This window comes from Melopsittacus undulatus, chromosome 3 (genome assembly GCF_012275295.1).
Source record: "Melopsittacus undulatus isolate bMelUnd1 chromosome 3, bMelUnd1.mat.Z, whole genome shotgun sequence".
Taxonomy (NCBI): domain Eukaryota; kingdom Metazoa; phylum Chordata; class Aves; order Psittaciformes; family Psittaculidae; genus Melopsittacus; species Melopsittacus undulatus.
The window spans coordinates 5,510,570-5,537,083 of NC_047529.1; the positions used below are offsets into that span (position 1 = coordinate 5,510,570).

Genomic DNA, 26,514 nt, shown 5'->3' on the forward strand with positions numbered 1-26,514 from the left:
ACCTTTGATGTAGTAATTGGAGCATATTCATTTCACATGACTGTCATTAAGGAAGACAGACAAAATCCTGTCATAGAGTTTGTAGGTGTGATTCCCATGTATGGACATTCTCTTTAATCAGTGAAAGGGATTGCTGAAAGATAAACTTAATAGTTTTGACTTTGGTCTCAACAAAGGAAGGAGAGAAGAAAGGCACGTTTCTTTGAAGGATGAGCTGTCAATCCACTTGATGGGAAGTTCTTAGTCCCGTTGCTAGGTGATGTGTGCCAGGAAGGGGTCTTTGAAATCCATATCAGGACTGTTAACAGTAAATTTAAGCCCATTAGTGAGAGCATTTTGTTTCTGAGGGTCAGGCTGGGGCACAGCAGCAGTTCAGAGCTGCTCAAGAGGCTGCGCAGAGTGATGGTCCCTTGGCAAGGAGAGGTGTGGAGTGGGGCTGTCTCACCTCCAGTAGTTAGACATCGGTAAATAGCTTGCACCTGCACCTTGTATCCTCACTAGGCAGAACACAGCCCATGAGGTGGGTAATTTACTCCTCTCTGACACAGGTGAGGAAATAACTACCCAGGGAGGTGCTTCATTTACTGTTTGGCTGTAGGTGCAGATGGAGGGATTGGACAAGATGAGACATTTAATGTCTAGAGACAAAGATAAGAAGCGTCTATTAAGTGGCATCATGGATGTAAGAAGTCTTGCAGGCCAGAGCTGTGTGTTTTGCCTACCATGTGCAGTGTAAAATCATTTCAATGGACTATTAGAAGGCAATTCCTACTCATGCATGACTGTGTGTGCTTGCACTGTGGAGTTCGGTTGGATCATTTCAGTGGAGCTGGGCTTGGGAAGTCTGCTGGAGTTCTTAGCTAGACATAGGGGTAAGTGCTCTGGTTTTAACATAAACTTCATGCTTCTTACTTATACTGCCCTGTAATACCAATTTACCTGGTGCTTAAAGGGTTAAGATCTAATGTTTGAAATCTGGGTCAAGTATATTAAACATCCATGCTATATATATGTATGTATGTACATGATTGTGGATAAACAATCTGTGATAAAGCATTCCTGAAGATAAGACATTGTTCTATTTGAAGAAAATCTGTGGGAGTTTTGCCTTCGACAGAGTCACAATGAAAGCTCCTATTTTAGCAAGGTTCTTTGTTTAATTTAAGCACAAATCCGAGTGTTTCCTGGAAAACTCTTTGCATATGTAGCTATCTAATTATGCTTCTTTCCTCCCCATCTCACTTCTCCTGGGATACATAAAGAACTAGAAAACTATAAATGCAATTTTAAATGCTTGGAAATCTCATTCTGATGAGCATGAAACTAAGATGAAAGTCTGTTGCCATTTTTGTTTCAAATTGCTTCTGAAATACCGGGACACAAATACAACCATTTGGGATTATGGTATAGAGTCTAGGGGATTCTGAAGTACCCTGATAGCAATGTAATACAGTTTAAAAAATGTGTAATTCTGTCCAACCCTGCTCTAATGAAAGAAACATTTGCTTCAGGGCATTTTAAAGTAAGGAGTGTGGCATTTATTTAGTACTAGAAAGAGAAAACATTTGGAATGTGCAGATCAGATTGACAGAAGTAATGAAAATAACAGATAAATGCTAAGTTTATGTGTAGGGTTTGGTGGTAGTTTGGTTTGTAGTGGTTTGGTTTGTGGGTTTTCTTTAGGCATCTGCTTTTTGGAGGCTTTGAGAGCCCTTTTACGCCTGTTGCTTCAGTAGGACTTGAGTATTAACTGGCATCACAGAGACAATGTTTTACTGCACGAGATGGCTGAGAAAGTAGTTTCACCTGATAGCTGTTAGGGGCAGGGAGTGTTCTGCGTTTTGCATGCCTAGGGGTGAATGTTGTATAAATAACATATAGTACCCACTGTATGTAGACTATACATGTAGTGTAGTCTATAATGACTCCTTTAGATTTTTTGTATAGCAAATTAATGTCTTCAAACACCAGAAATTCCTATACTTCAATGGCACAACTACTATAGGAACCCAGAAGTTCTGGCTGAATCTTTTGCTAATCAACCCTGTTTGGCCACCACGTAACTGTTAGGCCCCAAGGAAAAACTTTAGCATTGGACAGATTCTTCTACTGTTTAATGTGGGATCAGACAGAGCTGCTCTCCAAGATGGTGCTGCAGCTTTGAGTAACAAAAGGTGACACATTCCACCTGAGGTGAAACCTTGGGTGACCTACTGCTCAATGGAGGGTTTAAATCGTGGTTTGAGTTTTACTGCATGGAAGACTTTTAGATACATGCATACTGATATCTATCTATCTATAGATATAGATATAGATATAGATACAGATATAGATAGATAGGTAGATAGATAGATAGATAGATATCTGTATGGCAAAGTATTAAAACACCAGGAATTTTCTGCATACAGAGGGAATGCTGCAAGGTTTTGCAAGCAAGTTTAAAGAGCTGGAGATACGTATTAAAAGATGTTGCAGCATTTACTGTAATGTGCTAGGATTTCAGTGGTAAGAGGTACATTTAAATAACACCAGCACAGCTGAAAGCAGTCTTTGTGGAGCTTGTCATTAATGTGGCTGAGCAGCCTCTTGAAGTTTATGTTATTTTTATGATTTCCAGTGAAAGGAAAACACAACAGGAGTAAGTTTGGGAAGTCTGATTGAAATCTGGTTTTATCCATCTGTCTACAGGATCCTGGTTTCTAACAAAACATCATTATTTGTTCATGAAAGGTGTAGGACTTCCATAACCTTTTATTACATTTTTCATATTTATGGATAATTTTCTTGTCTTTTCTGGTTTTGTTTTGAACTGATTTAAGGTGTGTTTTTCTTTTGATAGATTTGCCAAGACAGCAGGGCCAAATAGGGAAGGTTTTTTACCAAGTGAGCAGATAGTCCCCCGGCCAACTCTTGTCTCAATTTGACATAGTTAATCTAGTTTATAATGAATTCTAAAGCTGTTTGTGCTGCCAAGAGCATCCTTGCCACCTTCTCTGTGTTTCTCTGCTCACAATTTACATCTCCTTCAGGAATATGTCAGCCCTCTAACAGCAGAAGTGTTCCATCAGGAAAACTGTCTTTCTTGGCCTGGTTTCAGGGCAGGTCTTCAGGCAGCTCAGGTCCTTGAGCAGAAGCTCCTGCTAGACTTTATTGGAAGGGAGGAAGCAAGCTGACATCTACACACTGTGAGTAAAGGAGGTGAAAGGATGCTCCTTTGTCAGAAAACATAAAAGCAGACTTAAATCATTGTGCTGCAAAGGGAACTACGTGGGCGCTGATCATCCCATGAGCATGTTCCTTGACATGATAGAGCTTCAATAGCTCAGGTGTTCAAAAAAGGACTATAATCAATAGTAAATAGAAATAATTCTTCTAAATGTCTGTCAAGAAGCTCAATTTGTTCATAATACGGCCCCAGTCTAGCAAAGAGCTTATGCCAGAAACCAGCCTGTCCACTTGTGAGCCAGCATATCGAACGCAGCTCCAAACAGCAGCAGACTTTCAGTCTCGTTCCTCAAAATGGAATTATCAGAATCAAAATAATCCGATTTACATCGAAGAAGCTAAATATAGTCCTGTTGCTTGGGTTTTTTCCATGTCCTTTTCCTATCATCTCCACAGGAAAACTTGCTGACATTTTAAAAAGGGCTTTAATTCATACAGCTTTAATAGTCTTCAAGGTTTTGATAAAGGATGTTTTGCTCATCCTCTTAGTAGTGTTTGGAGCTAAGTGTGGTAATAAGGGAGCAGAGCTGTTCATGAGGAATGTGAAGAGCTGACAGTGTGCTTTGGTATCTAAATCTGAGTACTTCAGATCTGAGGACCAAGTAATATGACCTAGATCATCAGCTAAGGGCTAAGTTGTCACTGACAAATGGAAATGCATCTGTCACCCTTAAAGGGCAGATACACCCATGGCAGGGGTCAAAAAGGATGTGAATCCTGTCAGTATCAAAATTACTCTCTTTCACTGAGCTTATAATAAAAGTATCTATTTTAAGTCTGTGGAGCACATGGCAGATTACACTGAGGTAGCTCAGGATATGTTTATGGCTTTTATTAATGAGTGCTGGGTCGCAGCCAGAGAATGTATTGCTGTAAGGGACTATGTGCCTCAAACTTTGTTAAATAAGGCTTAGAGAATAGAAGAATTCAATATTTTACTCATCCAAACCCAGTTACCCAAAGAGGATCATCTAATTTCTTGCCTTTAAAACATGGAGAAAAATCCTGTGATTTGGAAAAGCAAATTCATACTCACATTGCCTGGTTGGCCACTTACTCTGTATTTCTAGCAGCCTTCCTGAGCCAGTCACAGGTAACTCTTCTTTTGATGAATTCCCTTTGGAAGAAGTATCCCATTTCAAATAGGTTTCTTTTCTGTTCTGTGATGCATGGCTAATGCGTATCTTAGACTATCTAAAGCGTGATCCATCATAGAGACATTCTCTAGCTGACTATAAATACAAAAGCAAAAGGTTTCTCTTCTTTCTTCTTTTGTTGATGTTGAATGCAGTTCATCACTGAGTGCGGAAGAGGTTCAGCTAGGGAAAGAAAGAAAGGAATGACAATTATATGGAAGAATGAAACCAGATAGACAATCCTCTTCCGTTTGAGTTCCGAAAGAATGATACAGTTCCCAGACAGGCCCTTGAGCAGAAGCATTTATCAGTCTGATTTTTGGGTTTGAAACGGTAGAGAGTAAAAATCAGAGGAGTTATCATCTCCCAGAGAAATGAAGCTGTGTAACATTCAGCCTATAAATAGAATAGAAACTAACCCATCTAGTAATACACATCACTAACTTAGCATCTTCAGGGCATTTCTCTAGCTTTCTCCTAGGTGTAAGTTATACTTTGTCTTTCTCTTTCAAATCCTCGTCTGGGGAGCACAGCTACTATTTTTACATCTCTCCTCCGGTTTTCTCTTACGTGAAAGGCTGTCATTAACTTGTTTACCAGTGAAATTGTCTTTGTCTCAGCACACAATCATATTCCTTCTTTACAGAGCTCCCAAATAGGATTATTCTGTCTGTTTTCCTGCAGTGCTTGCCATCCTACCCTGTATTTAATGAGGCCCAGCATCATACAATAGACAACCTTGTACTTTCTTTCCAGTTAATACATCATACTTCAAAATGCTTTCCTAAACCTTGTAACATATTTGTTGAACATATTGATAGTGCCATTGCCTACAAGCAGAAATGATATCAATCAGGAGATGCCCTTTAGACTGATATCTTGTTGATACAGAATTTCCTGTAAGATCTATGAAAAAGAGCTCTTTTTATCATCTTAAGTTTATCATGATGTTATATTGAACCTAATTTGTAACAGTTAGTGGAGATTTAGATTGTTATTTAAAGTTATTAAATATTAAGAAGTATCATAAACACTAAACATATGCAGACAGTGGGGAGGGAGGTTGAAGTGAGAGTGAAATGTGAACTGCAGGATATATTTGTGTCAGTTTTGAAACCATTTGATCTCTACACAGAATCCGTCATCCCACAGTGGTGCTATTTGCTGGCCATTTCTTAGTATTTGTAGCAGAATGACAAATCTTGCCTTTCAGGAAACTTGAGCTTTCAAACTAAAGGATTGAAGTCAGTCATGCAGGGCTTCTTCTCATCTGTCTTTTGCCTTTATAAACTTCATGTTGAGGCCAAGGACCAAGCAGTTTTCTTGGTCTGAAAAACACTGAGTGCATTTCTTGGAAATGCTGCAGCCTAATAGCAACCAGTAGAGTCACAAAATAACCTGAATTTTGTCTCGCATGCTACCAATGAAGCTGAGGTTCAGGCTATTATTAGCTGATAAAAATCATTGAACATATCTTTCCTTCACAGAAATGCTATGTAGTCTTTGCTATATTAAGGCTCGGAACAGGCTGCCCAGGCAAGTGGTTGAGTCACCATCCCTGGAGGTATTTAAAAGACGTGTAGATGTGGCACTTGGTGACATGGCAGTGCTGGGGAAATGGTTGGATTCAATGATCATAGAAGTCTTTTCTAACCTGAATATTTCTGTCATTCTATATTGAATATAGACCTGAAAAAAAAAGCTAAACAAATATGTAAAAGGTGGGTGTCAGGATGATGGAGCTGGGCTTTTTTCAGTGATATCCGGTGGTAGGACAAGGGGCAATGGGTGTAAACTGGAGCATAGGAGGTTCCACATTAACATCAGGAAGAACTTCTTTACTGTAAGAGTGACAGAGCACTGGAACAGGTTGCCCAAGGGGGTTGTGGAGTCTCCTCTGTTGGAGATATTCAAGGCCCGCCTGGACAAGTTCCTGTGTGATGTACTCTAGGTTCCCCTGCTCTTGCAGGGGCATTGAACTAGATGATCTTTCAAGGTCCCTTCCAACCCTTGGGATTCTGGGATTCTGTAAAGTTTAAATATAAATGGAATATATGTATTTGAATAATACATGACTGTTTGAACATGAAGATGAAAGGGGAGGGCATCACCAGAATTCCATTATTCATTTCATAGTGTTAATTCCAACCAGTCTTCTTAATTCCTCAGGAAAACCTAAGTTCTCATGTTAACATTTATCTAAAATCCATTAAAACCATAGAGGATCTCTCTGCCAAGGCCAGTAGCCTTTGGACAGATTGTGTTATTTTGACAAGCAAAACAGTTTATGTGTGCTTAAATTCTGAGGCAAAAATAACTGCAAATAGGAATGTGCAGCCATCAACTGGACAGCTTTTGGCCTGTACTGTTGCAATACAGAGCTCAAAGGCTTTGAAGGATTTGCAGCACTGATTTTCTCTTTATTCTGTGTTAATAACTTTAAATATTTGAATTAATATTATTTGCAAAAATAATCACCTCTTTCAGTATAAGTATTTGCAAAAGATTGTTAACTCTTTTGCATTGTGTTTACTTGCAGGATCCCAAACTGCGCGAGCTGTTGGATGCTGGGAATGCAGGAGGTCGCCTGGAAAATCGAATGATAACTGTTGTCTATGGCCCAGACCTGGTCAATATATCATACTTGAACTTGGTGGCATTCCAGGAGGATATAGCAAAGGTAACATGACATTCATCTGTGTCATATAAAATTAATGTTTATGAAGTGTTAGTTTGAGATATGGATAAATGAGATAACAGTGGAGATTGCTATGAAATGAACCTCACTTCTGTTACAGGGCTGTGCTGTTCAGCACCCAGGAGGAAATGTGCAGTTATTCTTTTTCAAGGACTTTATTTAGCACAGTTTGTGCCCCTGGTATTTGTGCTCATATTCAGAACGTTGCTGTAAATCCCAAACACACACTGGGAATATAATGGTACACACGAATTTTTACTCAGCTATGAGATGTGTGCTGTGACTTTCCAAACACATCTTGGGATCTTTCAGTAGTTTTAACCTTTTTACGCTTGGTCTTAGTGTGTGTGAGTTATGGATCATCTGTGAGAGCCAAGTTTGGAACCAGCTGACTTTTTAAGGTTGGCCTATATCAAAGTAATGGGAATCTAGAGCTCTACATTGTGCACTCAAGTAGCCAGCTATCACACACCTTAACACACACATAAATATTCCTGTTCATATTCAAAGGTCAGTTTTAAGCATTGAATTTTGCCTACTGATAGCCCTTGATAAGAATTGCAGTCAATGTCCTTACCTTAGCAAAGTAGTTTTCCCATGCAGGTGTACAGTCCCTTCATTTCTGTCCAACGTGTACCACATAGCTGTTTGTTCCAAGTTCCATTTGATCTTAGTACATCTTTTGGGTTTTTTTGGTTTGTTTGGGTTTTTCTTCCCTCTTCTTCCAATTTCTATACAACTCAGTTGGGGTTATTGAAGTGGGAGCTCTTTGCTTTATCTCTTCCAATTGACATTTAAAAGCTACCCCTCTTTCCGCTTCCATTCACACAGGTAGACTCTGGTGACAGCCTCCAGATAACCACACACAGAACACACTTCAACATGGTTTGCATCCTCAAGTGCACTAGATTGCACTAAAATGATAGTTTCTCTGTAGGCTGCAGTTATTTAACAACAGTAACAAGTTATTTTGTCACCTCACAGGCAACAAGGGTGGTCAGACCAGGTGAAAAATGGTCATTGGGTGAAAGTCCTTGAGCAAGGAAGAGATATTTTTGCTTGCCAGGTTTGTGTCTTTGCTAATCTTCATTAGCCAACTGGTCAGCTTGGCAAAAACACAAATTCCACCATCTCACTGATACGAAAGAACAGAAACAAACTGCATTTGTGGTGGTCTGTGGACTGCTGAGTGGGAAGTGCTGTCCTCAGACTTGAAAACACACATCTGTACTCCACAGGGTGGTTAAGAAATATTAACACTGCAAAAGCGATCAAACCAACACTTCAGGGAGGAAAAAACCCAACTATCTATGCCTATGATGGAAAATGCAAAGTTATGCTAAAGCTTTACCAGCAACAACTGGTTAGCCCTTACTATGGGCAAATCACCCAAATCAGAAGCCTATGTCCTTTTCTGCTTTCCTGTCTAGCCTGCAATCAGTGAGCTATAATCATTTAGCCAAAACAGTGCAGAAATTGGTGTTTTAGGGCTATTTTCTGTTTGATAATGGAACCTTAAAATACAGTAGATAAAATCATGTTTTAGAAAAGCTTGGCTGCTTTAAATACTGGATAACTCCTACAATCTGAGTAACTAAGAACCTAAATCTCCCTTGTTATTTGTAAATGCGGTAGACCAAATAAATTACTATTTTGTCAGTCAAACACTGTGGCCTGAGGATGGGATTTTCAGAGCACTGCGGATTAGCTGTGCTTGCTTTGAGATCACATTCAGTATCCTGATTGTTTCAGTGAAAACTGAGTTTTGATCATTATTGAATGCATCTAAAAGTTCTTCCTTTTTTAACATGTTTTCCAGCTTTATTTGAGCCAAACCATAGAATCTTGTCCTTATCTCCAGGACCCATGTAATGACTCAGAGCAATCGTAATAAATAAGCACATGAGGCACAAATCATCTCTTCAGGGAGCTAAGAGAAGGCCTGTAAATACACAATGTTTTCAACATCACACATGCAAATTTTGACCCTTCCTGTTGCTGACGTTCCAGGGAAAGCAAGTGCCAGGGAAAAACTCCCCCACCTTTCCTTTTTCAGTGCTTGAATATTATTTGGATTAACCCTTCATTTCCAATACCTTATCTTTCAAGTTGTGTCACAAGTATCAATCAGTCCTTTCTTGGAGCAAAAAGGCAAAGAAAACTCCAAGGATCCTAGTGAGGCAGCTAAAATTATGCAGTTATGGGGCTTTCCTCCTTTGCAGGAGGCTTCCTGTGCTGCTACAAACTCTGCTCATCACATCCACTGGCCAAGTTGTGGGACAATTATGAAAGTAAGAGTCTTGGGCTATTCAACTTGCTTTAAATAAACCAAATACAGAGCTAGAACTGACAACACAGGCACCTTGTATTGTTCTATGTGCATTCCTCCAGGAGAAAGTAACTAAAGTGCATTAGTGATGAGCTGAAGGGCACTGTGCAGCTGGTTTGCTCAAATAATGCAGCTTGAAATTCATTAGGTAATGGTCTAAAAGGCAGATTGCCTTGCATGTCTTGATGATGGAGAGAAGTAACACTGATTCAGTGCTTGCTTATTTTCAGATGGGTGTGCCTGTCATGGGACAGGATTTGTGCCTGTCCATACACATAGTGCTGCAGAAACCAGGATAAAGGAAGAAGTTTATTGTCAAACCCTATTCTAAACAGATGCTCTTTTTCTCTTTGTTGTCAACATGGAGTCATCCAACCTGTGAACATCTGTGTTTGCTCTACAGGATTTAATTCTCTTCCCAAATCCATGAACTTCAGAAGTGAATGTCTCATCTTCCCATCTCTTTTCTCTCACTCTGTTTTGTGTCTCTCATGCCAACTCTGCTCTCATCACCCTAGTCCATCCTGGCCACACTGGGCCTTACCTAGAGGCCAAGGAAATCTGTTTCTCCTTGGTCTGATGAGCTTTGGATAAGATTTATTGGTAAGAGCTGATGAATTCCTCCATAAATTAAATTATATCATCAAAGGTGATTCAAAACTTGGGCCATACTTTGCTTTCCAGCATACTTCTTTATTTGTCCAACTTCCCTGGCACATGTAAGAGCTTGATCAGTGTAATAAAATGATAAAGCAAACTGTATAAATTCACATCTATTTGGTGCATTTTAACTAAAATTCACAAGGATACCGAAAGTGTGGAATTTGAGCAGCTTGCTTTGTTAACCTCCCACCAAAAACTATGTGCAAGGAACACTGCCTTCACAGGTAGTCACTTCTGATTTGAAGGAAGTGTTTTCAAGAACGTGTGCTGTCTTTTCTCATGAAAAAGGTCTTATTTCTTCTGTTATGCCTTATCATAGATATCCTGATGCATGTAATAGAGGAATTACTTCACTGAGCAACAGATTTCCGAATGAACTGCTGCTTATACGCTACCTGCCAAAGCACAGAACAGTTAAATAATCTGTTAGTAAAATTCACAGGAATGATATAAATATGAATTAGTGTAACAGGACGTAGCCAAGAGGAGACTGAGTTCAGAGAGTTCTTATTGTGATGGATGTGACTTGGTTGGAGTTAAATGGCGGAAGGCTGGGTTCTTCCGCTACCAAACCGGATCAGAGCCTTCCAGTCTGCAGTTTGTTGGCACTAGTACAGTCATATTTCAAAATACCCAGATTTATATTTTCCTATTGTGTTGCTCCTGTACAGGAGTCTGTACAGGTGTCTGCAGCCTCTGAATCACTGTAGTGATTCGAAGGCTGTTAGAACCTTTCCACAGTAGGCTGCCTTCTTTCTGCACGTAACAGTTTTCTACCCTGTGGAGCGGTCTCACCAAGAGCTGCCTTCTGGAATTGCTGCTGCTGGTAAAGATGGCCTCAGGGTACGTTGTGCTTGGGGTTAGAGTGTGGGCTTTGCTCTGTATCATGCAGCAAACCCAAGGAAACAGAGCCATTTGGTAGCTGAAGCAGCAAGACGCATCTTGGCTCACAGCTTGATGCAAGCCCATCAAAGTCAGTCCACTGTATCTCCTTTATTTCTCCGGGTCTGTGCTCAGGGCTGTTGTTCCCCCTCCTGCTGTGGGTTCAGACCACTGACTGGAAAGATGATATGATCCTTGGCTTATTTTCTGACCTTGGTTTTTTGGCTGTGGCTCTGTGGTGGCTGGAATTAAGAGCCTAAAATGGGAGAGGCAGTGAGCAAGTATTGTTGACTTGGCACCTGCATTGTCAGAAATGGCTCAGCCTGTAGGTAGCCCTTAGAATATTTGGCAAGAGCTTTTGATTGCTTTGAAGAGCCAGGAAAGGCTAGCAAAGGAACATGGCAAGACTGTTCATACAAATAATGCTTGTGACAGGCACATAATAATCGAGTTCCTCTTACATTCCTGTCAACAAGCACTTGGACAAAGAGAAGGAAAAGCCAGGGTGTGGGATAGTCCTGAAGTGCCCCAATTCCGTGTTCTACAAAATACTTCAGTTTAAGTCCAGCAGAACCAGTAAGATAAAAGTATCAAGATCAGTTCAAAGCCAACACATTTTCAATTTCTCAATCATATTGCCAATAATCTCTGCTGCCGTTAGTGTCACAAGGAGAGGTTTTAACTGCTATTATTAGTGCCTAAACAAAGCGGTGTTTACAAGATGAGCCTATTCCGAGCCTGGAAAAATGAGTTGCCAAGAAGAAAAACAGATGCTGCCCTTAATACACTTTCTGTTCCAGGAGTCACAGCAAAGCAGTTGTGTTGCTAATGAACCTGACTCCTCTTCTTTCTCACACCCCTGGCTTTTCAGATTAGACCCGAGAAGGAAAAACACTTTAAGCAGCAAAATGGAAATGGTCACGAGAGGTGGAGGGGAGGGCCAGCTCAGCACAGTGGTTGCCTCCAGAACAATGAGGCTGTGGCTAAGGGAGGAAGGTTTCTCTGCCAGAAATAGCAGTCATGAGGAGATGTGTTGTCACAGCTGCTCAGGGGTGAGGTTGTAAATGGTGTGGACTTGAGGATCTGATAGCTGAAGGGTATCAGACCCCCATGTAAGGGTAGGTGCATAGGTGGGCTTATCTCCTCCTTGTTGGGAGTGGCTGTGTGACACCAGTTTCAGGATCAAGATCTGGTAACCTTAAGGAGAAAACCTTAGCATGTTAAAAAATAGAAAACATTATAACTTGTGAACCTCTCTCAAATCAGTCAATTACTCAGGTAGAATCCTGGGGCTTTTTAGGGAAAACAAGCTCATAAGCTCCAAAGTGATGTAGCGACATGTGTTTCATTAGAAGTCAGTGATGCTTTCCATCATTATCAGTTCCCGTCAGAATGAAATAATCCATCTTTTATACCTGAAAAAGAAGAGCTAGGGAGAGTGAATTACTCCCAAAGAGAGGCTGTGTGGCAATGGGGATTTTGGATCTGGACTGAAAAGAAAGGAAACTCAATTTTGGTTTCAAAGGACACCTAGAAAACATCATTAGGTTATAAAAAATAAACCTCACATTCTTTGCAAAGGCATTGTTTATTTTCATGCCCTTCTCTTAAAGGAGTAAAAGAAAGCCAGTGCTAAACTGCAGTTGTGATTTGAAAGGATTGCAATTAAAGACTGTAAATAAGCACAAAGCCAGAAAGGAAAAGTGCGCTGAAGCTGTGAATGAAAAGCTGCAGGAGAGACCTGCAAGGGAGGAGAGTGACAGGACAAGCAGTGGGAGTCTAAACTTGGATCAGCCTTGCTGGGAGCCCAGGAAGCTCTGAGACTTAAGGGAAGGACTTCAGCAACGTGAACAGAAGAGAGAAAAATAAGAGGAAAAGTAAGGGGGAGCCAAGGGAAGCCTCCATCAGCAGCTGGAGGACATTTGTCCCCTCTGTCAGTGTAGCAAGAGGGAAACAATTTGTAGAGGGATAGGACCACATGTAAAGGCGTGCAGTAGGGAGGAAAAGAGCTTTTCTATTTGAAGTTGCATCTTATTCCTTGCATATCAGAGTAATTTATATTTATTCCTATATATTTCTGCTGTGTTGTGGGGGGGGTTTTAAGCATGTTACTTATGTTGGCTGTAAGAGCTAAGGTAAAGTCAGCACTTAAAGTTCTTAATTTGGTATCCACCATAAATATAAGGTGTGACATCTGTTGTCTGAATTACTTCATGATCTGTAGAGAGTGTGGTGTGGAGGCTCTTACAACTCTTACAGGAGGGAACACTGACACAAGAGACCTGCTATGGTATGGTCTGTATCATAGTCTGTCAGTTCTCTTTGTCTTCAGAGGGATTTAAGCCCATTTTAGCTTCATTTGATAAGAATGATGGTAAAGAGGCTCTTTTTTTAACCCTCAGCCTGTCAACCAGAGCAGTGTCCAACACACAAGAAAATGTATTTTTCTGGGGCATTTATTTCACATCCTTCAGGAACTTGAATGTGTTTTGCATCAGGCATTTATCCATATGATTTCTTTTTCAGTTCAGCAGAATAAGATACCTTTAAAAATACATTTGTATCAGTCTTTATTCCCTTGCAGCACGGGCCAATGAGGACTCCCAGATGAGGAGGGAAGCTGTGATTGGAAAAGATCAAATTCAGGCTTTAATTAGGCACTTTATACTAACCATATCATGTTCAGACCTATTTTGCATTGTGTAAGTAAACATAGAAATGAAGCCTTATTTAATCAAGTTTTCTCTTTGTAGGAATGGTCTGATGAAGTGTTCAGTTTGGCAACAAATCTGTTGGCACAGAACATGTCAAGGGATGCGTTTCTGGAAAAAGCGTAAGTCGCACTGGATTGAATGCTGTGGGTGTCGCTCTTTGCGTCATTTTCCTCTTTGCTTCTTAGTCACATTGTCATCTATTGTTTCTGCTTTGATGGGTTGTCACTTTTGTAAACACAGGCTTGTCCTTTCTTACCGTTTTCAGAAGCCTGTTATCGAAACATCACTTAAACAAAACCCCTGTTTGGGTTCTTCTTGCAAACTACTAAGTCATAGCAAAAGAAAACAGGAGTAAATGCCATGTTCCCCTTCTATACCAGAGGAATAACTTGTACTCTGAAGCGCTCCCTTTAAAATGAAAGAATAGTCTGGGCTGATTTGCTTCAGGTTTATTTTCCCTTCTGTTCTGTTACTGATCAAAAATGAGAAGTACAAGTCCATTTTCCTCTCTGTATTTCATGTGATTTGGAGAGAAACTCTGAATCCATTCATCTGAATTCCTTTGCCCAGGGCACAGATTCCAAGTAGAGAAGCTGTTTATGAGAATGTTTGGGGTATAAAACCACACGTCTGAAAGGAAAGAGAGCTAAACCTGAGATTAGCAATTCACGAGTGTATGATAAGCACATGCTGAGGGAGTTTTACATAAGTGATAGCACTGAGAATGGTATGGCAAAGCCTAGAAGATAGTGATGGTGATGAGCTGGGGTACTTTGCATGCCTTTTGGGGGGAAGGAGGGGAGACAGTGTGTTTATTTCTCAGTATCTGAGCTACAGCTGAAGTCAACAGGATTTCTTGTAGAAACCTTGAAGGTTGGACATTGCAGAAACCCAATCTGATAACAGTGTATAGGGACAGCAGTGATATATTAGGCAAACCAATTCCCAAATGGATGGGAACATTAAGCATTTCCTATTGGCTCCCTATGTTGACAGTGGAGAAAGCACTGTGTTAGCCAGCTGTCAGAGGAAGAGCAGAGACAACTTCCTGTTACTACTATTTCCATATCCCTTACTACTCGAACACCTGGCTAGCCAGCAGACTTTGCTGACAGATCTGTAATGGGGAGGATTTTGGCTATACCTAATGGCATTTTCATACCAGCTTCAAAGGAGGAACATAGAATCATAGAACAGTTAGGGTTGGAAAGGACCTTAAGATCATCCAGTTCCAAACCCCTGCCATGGGCAGGGACACCTCACACTAAACCATGGCACCCAAGGCTTCATCCAACCTGGCCTTGAACACTGCCAGGGATGGAGCATTCACAACCTCCCTGGGCAACCCATTCCAGTGCCTCATCACCCTAACAGTAAAGAATTTCTTCCTTATATCCAATCTAAACCTCCCCTGTTTAAGTTTGAACCTGTTACCCCTTGTCCTGTCACTACAGTCCCTAATGAATAGTCCCTCCCCAGCATCCCTGTAGGCCCCCTTCAGATACTGGAGGGCTGCTATGAGGTCTCCACGCAGCCTTCTCTTCTCCAGGCTGAACAGCCCCAACTTTCTCAGCCTGTTTTCATATGGGAGGTGCTCCAGTCCCCTGATCATCCTCGTGTTATCACACAGTGTTGGAGATCCAGTTTTATCTGGAGCCATTTTTGGTGGTTGTTCAAGTAATATTAATTAAAAATGTAGTCACTGGACACATTGCATAGATTCAGTAGGAGGCGAGTGTGGTATTCCTATGTCATTTTTCCCTTCTTCCACTAATTAATGAATCACTTGGGAACTGTAGGGTTTCCAGGGTCCACTGCGCAGATGCCAAATCAGAGTCACTCAAGAAATCTTTGATTTAGAAGATTAAAAGTATTTCCCCACTATAATTATTGTACTAAGCAAAGGGTTGGGTGCAGTCCTATCAGAACCATTTTGTTGAAATAGAAAAGCAAATTACATCAGAGCAGAATGAAGGCTTTTTTCTTTGTGGCGTTACACAGTTACAGTGTTGGAAGTGCAGTAATAAACAGCTTGAGCAGCTTTCCTGTGGTTTGGTCAGATGAGAAAAATAGGGTTAATTTGGAGGAAGGGCTGGTTAATGAAAACTGCTATGTTTGTTGTAATGGGCTCGTTCTTCTTCTGTAGCTATGCAGTGTTGGGTTGTGTTGGGGTGCAAAAATAGATGCTAGAGTACATTAGTACTGCAATACTGACCGGTGCATTAATGAGCAAAGGGTGACTGGGATCAGCATTTATCACTTTGAGTCAGCACCACACTGCTGAAATGAGTCCATTTGGCTGCTACAGATGCGAGTATCTCCTTGCAACCTTTTTAACAGGGATAACATGCCTGGTTCTCATAGATGGATGGATAAAGCTGCAGGGGGAAAAATAGTGCCCCATGTGTAGCAAAGAATTTGGGAGGAAAAAAAGGTAGCAAGTACTGGTGGGGGTTGACTGTTTTTCAGACACATTTTGACTTTGCTTTAACTGAAGATCAAAATTCTTCCTCCTTCCAACCCCTCCCATAATTTTCCTTTATTTCTGGCTTTCTTGGCTGTAAAGGAAAACACTAAATGTGACCAGAATGTGCTCAAAAGCTTAAAAAACTAGAAGGAAAAATAAATTAAACCTTTTTTTACTGAGGGCTGTGAGTTTTCCTTTTTACTCTAAATCAGTGCTGGGAGATGGGGCAAGGGTGATAATGGTTTTGTCTGGGGACACAGCAGCACAAGAGATTTCAGTTTCCAGAAGATGCGTTTGAGGAGACCAGGATCTGTGACAATGTTCCTCTCCTAGTCAGGGATCTTAGGACATACGATGTTTTTGAAGCAGTTGCTAATGGCATTTTTGGTCGGGAAGAAAAGGGAAGGTTATTAGAACCATGCAGTTCCATTTTGCTTTTGGTTGGCCAGTGGGTAAAGAGAAAAAGCTTTTAAAATCCTCTTAAATACTTAAGTATTGCCACATTTTTAACCAGATTATATTTCTGCAAAACTTATTTCAAGGGGAAATGCTTTAGTTATATTCAAGGGGAAGATAGGAAGCACTCAAAGTCATGCTCTTTCCAGGCTACTGCTGGTAGACATTGTGCTGGTAACCAGTAGTCCTCACGTATTGGGGGGAATATCACATCACAGCTGTAGGCCCAACTGCTTCTCATTAAAGCTACTGGATGATTCCTGTTTCAGTAGGCTTTGAATCAGTATTTTGAAAGGTTTGGATAGAGACATCCTCATCCTGCTGCCTTAATGAAGATGTGAGAGAAGTCACAGCTCCCGAGATATTGAGATCTCTAAATACTGAGTTCAAAAGCTGAGTAATTGCCTGCCTGTAGATGGTTTCAGCATGTAATTTTTATCCTGCTTCATATTGGAAATGTCTTGGACTTGCCCAGGGCTGCTAAATTTCCTGACACCCTTGCTAGTACAGAGATATTTCAGTTGCCAGCAATTTGACTTCCTTCCATCTGAGGAGTGATAAAACTTATGGTTAAATGGAGAAACCTTCACAGTTGTGTTTTGAGGAAGGCTTAGGGAGGCAGGGATGTTGGTTTGCAACATCAAGGGACAATTCCAGCCTCTGGAAGAGGAGTGCAGCCACATTTCCAGTCAACTTGTATAACCTGTGTGCCACAGTCTCGTTTGTTGATAGACTGCTAGGCAGCCTGGGGGAGAAAGAGCTTGGGAGTAGGATAAATTTGTGCATTAATTGTATTTGCCATGTTTTGTTGCAAGACAGACAATATTTGATACTACACATGCATTACTGTTGAAGGAAAAGGTATTTATGATATCCCAACAGGTTTTCATGTTGGCAAAAAAACAGTCAAACTTGCCACATGGTCAGAGCACTAGCACTGAGCTATAAAGGTGGTGAAGTACTTGAAAATGCTGTCAAATAAACCAGGATGCTTTTTTCTCCACAGTTACACAAAACTTAAGCTGCAGGTGACTCCAGAAGGGCGCATTCCTCTGAAGAAGTAAGTTCTGTTCTTCCTCCTTACCATGTAGTCTCCTCTGAGTGTGAATATGTGTTTGGGATGAATATATAACCCTTGTGTCCATAATAATAATTGTATCATCTGTTTATATCAGATACTGCAGGAGAGTATCTTGTGACTATTGGGATATGTCAGTTCAAATACCCTTTGGGCTAGATTGCCCTTGTGATCTAGAGCAAGACCTTTCTTTGTTCCACTTGTGTATAATGAAAAAAAGCCCATAATTTCTTTACCTTAGAGACATGCTGTGAGGATCAATGTATTCAAACTGCATATTGCTGGGGGAATATGAAGAAATCAGTGTTGACTTTCTCAAATAGCTGGCTGCTCTGATAGCAGCTTGTGTTGGGTAGAGTTAAACGCATTGTGGGCACCATTAGGCTCGCTTCTGTTACTGAGCAGCCAGCAAATGGAAATAAATAGCTAAAGACCTGATAGACTGGGTAATAATATTCAGTCACTAAGCCCCATGGGCCATCAAGGCATGTCTTAAAGCTAATTCCCTCTGTTCTGCCTTCATTGTGCAGCATATACCGCTTGTTTTCCGCTGACAGAAAACGGGTAGAGACTGCATTAGAAGCTTGTAACCTTCCGTCTTCCAGGGTAAGCATCTGAATTTATTCCTGAACCTTACAATGTGTTGCTTATATTCAGTGGTGTTTACTCTCTGTTGAGTTGAGGACAGTGTGTCTGAGGCCAGTTGTGCTGTGCTGGCCTTGGTAGCTGGTTTCTTTCCCACACAGAAGTTCCTGCTAACCCATCTGCAAATGTGAGTACCTTTGATTTGAAACTGTGTGAGGACCAGAAGTGCCTGGAAGAAGTGGGACTAGATCAATTGCAAGGGCAAGGGGTTGTGTGGCCTCTCCCGGAGAGTCCTGTGGGGATATTTAAGAACCCGAGACAGTTGCACATTTTCAAGGCATGATTTCAGTGTTAGATCGAAGTGCAGCTAATGGGGTAATCTGTTTTCTTCTCACAAAAAAAATCTATAGCTTAAGTGACAATTTAAACTCACTGCAGCTTACCTAAAAGGTGCATGGAATAGATGTTGAAATGCTCTAGCATCAAAGCTGTTACTGCTGTGAGGATGGAACCATTGTATGCTGCTAATCCAGGGTATCTCCTCAACCTGGACCACTGGCAGGGTGGTACATCACCCTCAGGAAGGCTTTTTTCAAGAGGAATGAGCTCAAGAAGGTGATTCTGGTTAATACTGGAGAGAAGATGTCCTTAAGCCTTCCTCCCAGATAGAGATTCTCCTCCAAGAAGCTTCTCATGGGATTATTCCTTTGTTTGAAGGGCCAAGAAGTGGGGCAGAACTGGTCTGTGACAGAGGAGAGCCTGCATCTCCTGATGCCTTGCTCTTGTAGAAAACTATTCTGTGATGTGTGCTCAGTGTTTGCTTCACCAATGGTTTAACAGAGCCAATTCCTACAGCTCCAGAAGAGCAACAAAACTAAATCTTCAGCAGCCAAACCTCAGATACCACTTACCAATGAGACTTTCCTTCATAGGTTTGGGAGCTTAATTCCATAAAATTCCAAGGAATATCTGTAAAGTAGGTATAAAATATTATAATAACCTTATCTAAAGCAAGGTCTTGAGGTTAGAAACTTGGAAAGAATAATTTTAAGGATGAATTTTCATTGTTAGCAAACAAGATGATGTGCAAATTATCCCTGAAGTGCTGCTTTTGAAATCAGTTGATTTATCACTTCTGTTTACCACCTGTCTCTGGGAAAAAGCATAATCTAAACACCACTGGAGTCCTTGAAAGGAGCTGCACCTTTTTCTGCTATTTATTTAAGTAGAGCCAATTTTACATACGTACTGCTGGATACCTGTTGCTGGGATACCATCTTGAAAATTATTCATAGTATAAAGCAGATCCTTTCTGTGCTTGGGACAGAAAAGAAACACACTTCTTGCAACAAACAAAAAGCTTTTTTAGCAGCTTTGAGGAAAAAATGTTTTAGAAGCCAAGTGCTTAAGGAGCATTAAACTCTAAATCTCACAGAGGTTATAGAACAGAAGATCAGTACTTTAGCTACAGTTCTTTCCCTTTGTGTTCCTGCTTATTTGAACAAGCAAAATTCTTAGCTTCAACTTCCAGGTTTTCTGCATCGTTGTACTGCAGGACAAATGGTGTTCCTATAAAGCCTTGGAAGAGCATTGGATTCCAGCACTGTGCAAGACATGAATATATATCAGGGGATCTTCCTCAGCAAAATCACCAAGTTATTCCAAGACTTCATGAAAGTCTCTCATGGACATTAATAGCTTAAGCTTCTTGGTTTCTCATATTCATGTGTTATGAGTTTAGATTGGATATAAGGAAGAAGTTCTTTACAGTAAGGGTGGTGAGGCACTGGAATGGGTTGCCCAGGGAGGTTGTGAATGCTCCATCCCTGGCAATGTTCAAGACCAGGTTGGATGAAGCCTTGGGTGATATGGTTTAGTGTGAGGTGTCCCTGCCCATGGCAGGGGTTTGGAACTGGATGATCTTAAGGTCCTTTCCAACCCTAACTATTCTATGAAGATCCCTCTGATGATTTTCTCCCCATGTTTCCATACCTCTCATTGCTTTAGGAAGACATGGCACTCAAGGGCCATGAATTTTACATTGTGTTTTGCTGCACCTCTCAGAACCTGGGAATGACCCAAAACCACAAAATGAAATTTGTGGTCATGAGTGGATCACAAGTCAGCATTTATCACTCTCTTCCTGACTCATAGCTTCAAGATTCGGACAGTCCCTCATCTATCTTATGGCTGAGGATGGGGCAGCCTGAGCTATGCTGCCAGGGTATATTGTCACTGCACGGAGTTTTCTGTGACAGTATAAACTTTAGCAATCACTATCCTGAACTTCAACATGTTCCTTGTGTGTATGCTCATCAAAAAACCTCATAGGACAACATGTAGGGGCCTCATTTAGTGTGAGAGAAGGAAAAGGTCTCATTGACTTCATCCTGCTGTAGAAGATGGGCATCAGAGATGCTCCCCAGAAATGCCAAAAATGAATTCTTTATTTCATATTTAGAGCCCTTAAAGGATGGATTAACTGCAGCACTGAGTGCTCCAGCCCTGGTTCAGTTGAGCAAAACTGCAGTGGGATGATGACCCATGGACATCAAGCACATTTTCAAAGCATGGATTTATTTACTTATGTACTTCTGGACTGGACCTGGCAAGGGTAGAGTCCAGTCCCTGCTGGATCTGGTTTTCAGCAGCCTTTGCCATCCAGCAGATCTGAAAGCAGAGGAATGTTTAAATAAATGTTTAAATTCAGTTTTAAAATCTGCCAATGAGTTTTGGAGTTTGGTGTCTGATTCCTTTGGGATTTTCTATATCCCCTTGGGATTTCCTATAATTCTCGGCTACTCTGGGGGCAGGGGAGGTGTTTTTTGCTTGGATTGGTTTTAGTCAAAGGTGCCTTAAACAGAATTTTAAGAGCTTTATTTTAGCTGCCCGTTTGGCTGTGAAGACTGTTTTCTGCCTTCCAGTTAATACCGAGGCTCACAATGAAGCACCAGTTTGACTGTTAACATAAATAAAACAACCAGCTATCAAGTCCTGTGTCTGCAAATGATCCAAATTAGCTGTTGTGCTGCCAAATATATGTAAGAGACTGGATACAGATGTTACAAAAGCAGGCAGGTTACCAGACAAATCATAAATCAGCAATGCTTGAAATTAGGAGTCTCAACCACAGAATTAAATCGAATGGCAGTAGTCAGCAAAGCTGGAAATGAGGTTTGCTCTCACATGGTACTGAAGGTTTATGATTTGTTCATTGGTCTCACAAAAGAGATGAGCACATAAGGGTTGTAGGTGGCTCCACTGAAATGTGGATGGCTCAGACCAGGCTGAGGAATGGGGCAGTGTATTTTAATCCCTTTTGGCAGGCTTTTATCTCCCATTTAGATATCTCTGTTTTGTAGTCCACTGATTGCATTACTGGTGGGAAACAGTAGAATCGTAGAGTGAATTGGATTAGAAAAAACCTAAAGATTGTCTAGTTTGAACCCATGAAAATAATTAATAATTAAAATGTTCTGTAGTTAGGCTTCAAGACTTGTGTTGGTTACCCTCTTTGTGGATAGGTGCTTGGAAACTGAGGTGTATTTCTTAATGCTGAGTAGCAAATAAAAGCCTGGATCCCAGGTTATTGGAAAAGACACATATTTTGTTTTGTTTAGCACCTTCAAATCCCTGTGAAGGAATAATTCTGTGCTAATGACACAATCAATGTTTAAAATGTCCTTAGAAGCACTGGCTGAGCAGTACCCTGCTGAATAGGGATAATAGGTAGAGACAACAGAGTGCAGTTGTCAGCTTTAGCAAGAATACTCACAAGCTGCTTGATTTCTCTAGGCTTCACAAAGGCCTTTAGGAAAACACAAGTACCAGCAGTGTGACTCGCAACCAAAAGCAACACAGTTATCAAATAAATGGAAGTGTAGTGGGTGCAGTTTCACACACAAGTTCAGTGTCACTGGCAGCTCTCAATGAAAGGAGCTATTTCCATCCTCCAAATATGGGTTTCAAACTTCACCATTGTTCTTGTGCTGGATTTAGCAGCTGTGCTATGGGCAAGTTACCTGATCGCACAGTAAAGTGCACAAGGTTGTTTTGGCTGGCTAAGCTTAGAACCAACTCACCCTGCAGTCACTCGCATCATCTGCCAAATAAGAGGAAGGCACAAGGGGTTAATGGTTGGTGACTTTAGATGGTTGGAGCCTGGAGATGTACCCAGGCGGATAGCAAATAACCCAGATAAGTCTGAGCATGAGTGGAGCCAGGTTTCGTCTGTGCTTGCGAAGCAATGGTCAAGGTACAAAGTCTTCTTGAGCTTCTGAAGGTTTCATAGATGAACAAAGAGATCAAGTGATCCCTGTGGCATTCATTCATTGTTTATTTTAACCTCAAACAGGAAAAATGTAGAAAAGTTTCTTTCCATTTAACAAAGGCTTGATTTGATGCTTCTGGTTCCCTTGGCAACAGAATTAAACAGGCAGAATAAGTAAAAGCAATTTCCCCTGTCAGCAATTAGCTTCTGCGATGACCAGGTTCAGCGGTGTTTGAAAGCACATGGCTTTGTGTCCAAGTTACAATCTTCCTCCTCCAGGTCATCAGATGTGGGCATTATTTTAGAGCTGTAAAGAGGCACCATATGGGCCCATGATGCTGCTGGAGACTATATGTCATAGCTTTTGGTAAAGGTAGCTTGTGTGGAAGAAACTCAAAAACTAGATTTTCAGTATTTGCATTGTATGGTTTTTGTGGTTTCCTTTTTCTTGTTCCTTTATAAGATTTCTCTGTATGCAAGACAAGCTTCTGTGTCATTTTGCTTTCATAGAATCCTAGAATGGTTTGGGTTGGAAGGGACCTTAAAGCTCATCCAGTTCCAAACTCCCTGCCATGGGCCAGGACACCTCCAACTAGAGCAGGTTGCTTCAAGCCCTGTCCAGCCTGGCCATGAATTCTGACAGGGTTGGGGCAGCCACAGCTTCATAGCGATTTTGCTCTTTGAAGCGCAGAAGCTCTGCTGGCCAAACCACTCTGCTGGGAGGGAGCTCAGAGCCTTCATCCAGACTGAAATACCTGTTTATGCTGTAGATAAGGGGGTTAGATGTGCAGATATCCTTTATTTCTTCTTCACAGTTGCTCAGAGAAAGAGATAACTTTGCCTTTTGGAAACTAAGATGATAGATGTATTTGTATGTCTTGTAAAGACTGCTCTTTAAGCTGCTCTGTTATCCAGGGGAATTCATTCTTCTGCAAAATCTGGGTTCATCTAGGTTGCAGGAAGGAAACGAGAAGCAGCACAGCACCGAGTGATCTGTTTACAAAGAACACATAGATGTTTGTATCATGCTTTCACTAATTTTTTCCCCATTTCACAGAATGATTCAATCCCTCAAGATGACTTCACTCCAGACGTGTACAGGGTGTTCTTGAACAACCTCTGCCCTCGGCCTGAGATTGACCACATCTTTTCGGAGTTGTAAGAAAAGACATTCATTTATTTGCCCCTTCACTGATTTCCTGGGCTGGGAATGCCAAAGTGGGTTATTAAGACTACAGCAGCATGCAGCGATTGCCAAGAACAGATTTCAATGTCAAGCAGGGCTGTTATTTAACCTTGGATCAAGGGTTCTTTCTCTCCCAAGCTTTTGCTTCCATTCCTAATGGCTGGAGTTTTAAAGTAGTTTGTTCCTAGAGAAGCAGAATTGCAGGGTCTTGTTTTTCTGTATGGATTAGGATTGTGTAGGCTTCCATGACAGTAAAAAGAGTAATAAGTGATAACAACATGCAGTAGGCATAAGAAGATGTATAATCACCCTAAAAAGCTCAATTAGGAGTTGCCAAACTTGCAGCAACTCTTAAGATCCGTGCATCATGAATTCACACCATGTCATTAAATTGGCAGCCAGCTACAACTGATTTCATACGTTCAGTTACAAGCTGTGTAACTTGTGATCTTTCTGGCCCCTGCAGCAAGTCATCATACTTCCCACTTACAGCAGAGCCTGGTCAGTGGAGTCAGAATGGAAAGCAATATAAAGGCAAAGTAATTTCCAAAATGCATCCCAAGACCACCAAAGCAATCGGTGAACTTACCTGTGCAACACGAATGTGCTCGTGTACTCCTTTTGCACTCATTTTCTCTAAGGCTGAGGTTTCATAGGGACACAGCCTTGGCCTAGTTTGCTCCCACTGAACCTAGAGGTAGACTTCTCATTGCTGTCTTGCAATAGAGCATAAATAGGCCAGTCCTGAGTGCTGTAGACAACCCTAAGCACGTCACCTGCCTTGGAGGCTTCCTGGATCTCCATCTGGGTACCAATTATACCCAAACACTGCTCTTTTTACTAACTCTCTAAATAGGCATCTTTTGTGCTTGCTTTACAGAGTGCCTAGCATTTTTAAACAGGTTGATAAAAAGAGGGAAAAAACTCCAAGCAAATACTAGAATACTGAAATCAAGGCTGTTGTTATTCAGCAGCAAAACCAAACAGTTGGGCCAGGAATGCCAGCAGAGTGTTTGTGGCAAGCTGAGGATTGGGTTCCGTTGTCATTTTCTCTTTTACTCTTTTAAATCTCTTAGTTCTAGAACTTCAGAGGAATGAAAAGCTTTTAGCATTGCTCTGACTCTTCCCATTGATGTCAGTAGTGCTGAATGCTTTTAAAAGTCTTACTCCTAGATGTTTGTTGTTACATGCTGGCAGAGTAAATTAGTCCAGAGGCACAGCGGGACAGTGTTTTTGTTGTCAGGATAGTTTGAATCTGGGCTGTTTCCCTGGGAAGTTACATTGAACAAGATTTGAAGGAAATGTATTTAAATGGCTTTGCTGTTGCTTTAATTTTTCTCTAGTGGTGCCAAGAGCAAACCATACCTTACTGTTGATCAAATGATGGACTTCATCAATCTTAAGCAACGTGATCCACGATTAAATGAAATCCTCTATCCACCGTTAAAACAAGAACAAGTTCAGCAGCTGATTGAGAAGTATGAACCCAACAGTAATCTGGCAAAGAAAGGTCAGTGGTTTTTACATTCTCCCTGTACTCGGTTTCTGCTTTGAAACAATGACTCAATTATCTTGCAGCACATGCTAAAGCACAATTTGGTTCAGAATCAAATTGCATTTCCAGCTATCTGCTTTTGGATTGTACTGTGAGACATCGTGTTGTGCATGTTTAAATGTATTTGGTTGGGATCAGTTTAGGAAGGATGGGGCTGGTTTCAGTGTTTGCATTTTGGTAAATGTAATTGATAGCTTAGAACAGTTGCTCTGGTGTACAGATGTAAGCAGAAACCTTACTAAGACAATGACTATTTACCTGCATCTGTAATCATAGAATCACAGAATGGTTTGTGTTGGAAAGAACCTTCAGATCATCCAGTTCCAAACCCCTGCTATGGGCAGGGATGCCTCATCCTAGACCATGTCGCCCAAGGCTCTGTCCAGCCTGGCCTTGAACACTGCCAGGGATGGAGCATTCACCACTTCTTTAGGCAGCCTGTGCCAGTGCCTCACCACCTTCACAGTAAAGAACTTCCTTATATGTAACCTGAACTTCCCCTGTTCCAGTTTGAACCCACCACCCCTTGTCCTATCACAACAGTCCCTGATGAACAGTCCCTCTGCAGCATCCAAATGTAAATTAAAACTCAGTGACAGTGAAGCTAAGAAGAAGATAATTCTGTCATTTAATAGCAGGAATAAGTGCAGCCCTCCACTTTCTGCTAAAGTGGTACAAAGCAAGATGTGAGAGCAGCCGAGTGTATTTGGTTCTATAATCACAGAAAAATCCCTTTTGAAATCTCAAGAGTTGTCAGGGCTTAACTGGGCATCTCGCCAGAGCCAGCGAGAGATCTCGTGCTCAGATCTCTGCAGACTCTTGCTGCCACCACAAGTCTTAAAATAGCTTTGAATTTGTGTCTGCATCCTGATTTATTCCAATCCACGTATCCTAATGATTACCCCAGCTTTTAATGTGCTCATACCTTAGATGTTTTAGGGGCATGGGACCATCCTGAAAAATATCTAATATGAAAAAACTGGTTTGGTCCAGAGATTTTTGCATCCAGAGGAAACACAAAGATATCTCTCCCAAAAGTCATAGAGGTTAACAGAAGGCACTCCTGCCCCTCTCCCTGAAAGCCTTCTGACCTAGATGTCTTCCCAAAGGAAACCTGTTGCTCTCAATGCAGCAATCAACATTGTCTTAAGGCAAAACACCTGTAATCTTTCTCTTTTTTAGTCCAATCAAATTTAGCATGCCCAGAGGTTTTGATGGAGGGGTTAAATCCTGCTCCTTTGTCATGCTTACGCAAACTGTCTTTTGACGT

The 26,514-nt window shown here is 41.2% G+C and overlaps 1 protein-coding gene across 1 annotated transcript in view; it reads left to right on the plus strand.

Annotated features, from left to right (window-relative positions):
* Positions 1 to 604: 604 nt before the first annotated feature.
* PLCB1 (phospholipase C beta 1) overlaps positions 605 to 26,514 on the plus strand; it is a 165,599-nt gene continuing 139,689 nt past the window's right edge. Inside the window, exons 1-7 of the mRNA XM_034060375.1 lie at positions 605 to 682; positions 6,901 to 7,041; positions 13,687 to 13,766; positions 17,577 to 17,630; positions 18,179 to 18,254; positions 23,561 to 23,661; positions 25,033 to 25,199. Of these exons, the coding sequence (XP_033916266.1) occupies positions 605 to 682; positions 6,901 to 7,041; positions 13,687 to 13,766; positions 17,577 to 17,630; positions 18,179 to 18,254; positions 23,561 to 23,661; positions 25,033 to 25,199 (697 nt within the window). The remainder of the gene's footprint in view (positions 683 to 6,900; positions 7,042 to 13,686; positions 13,767 to 17,576; positions 17,631 to 18,178; positions 18,255 to 23,560; positions 23,662 to 25,032; positions 25,200 to 26,514) is intronic.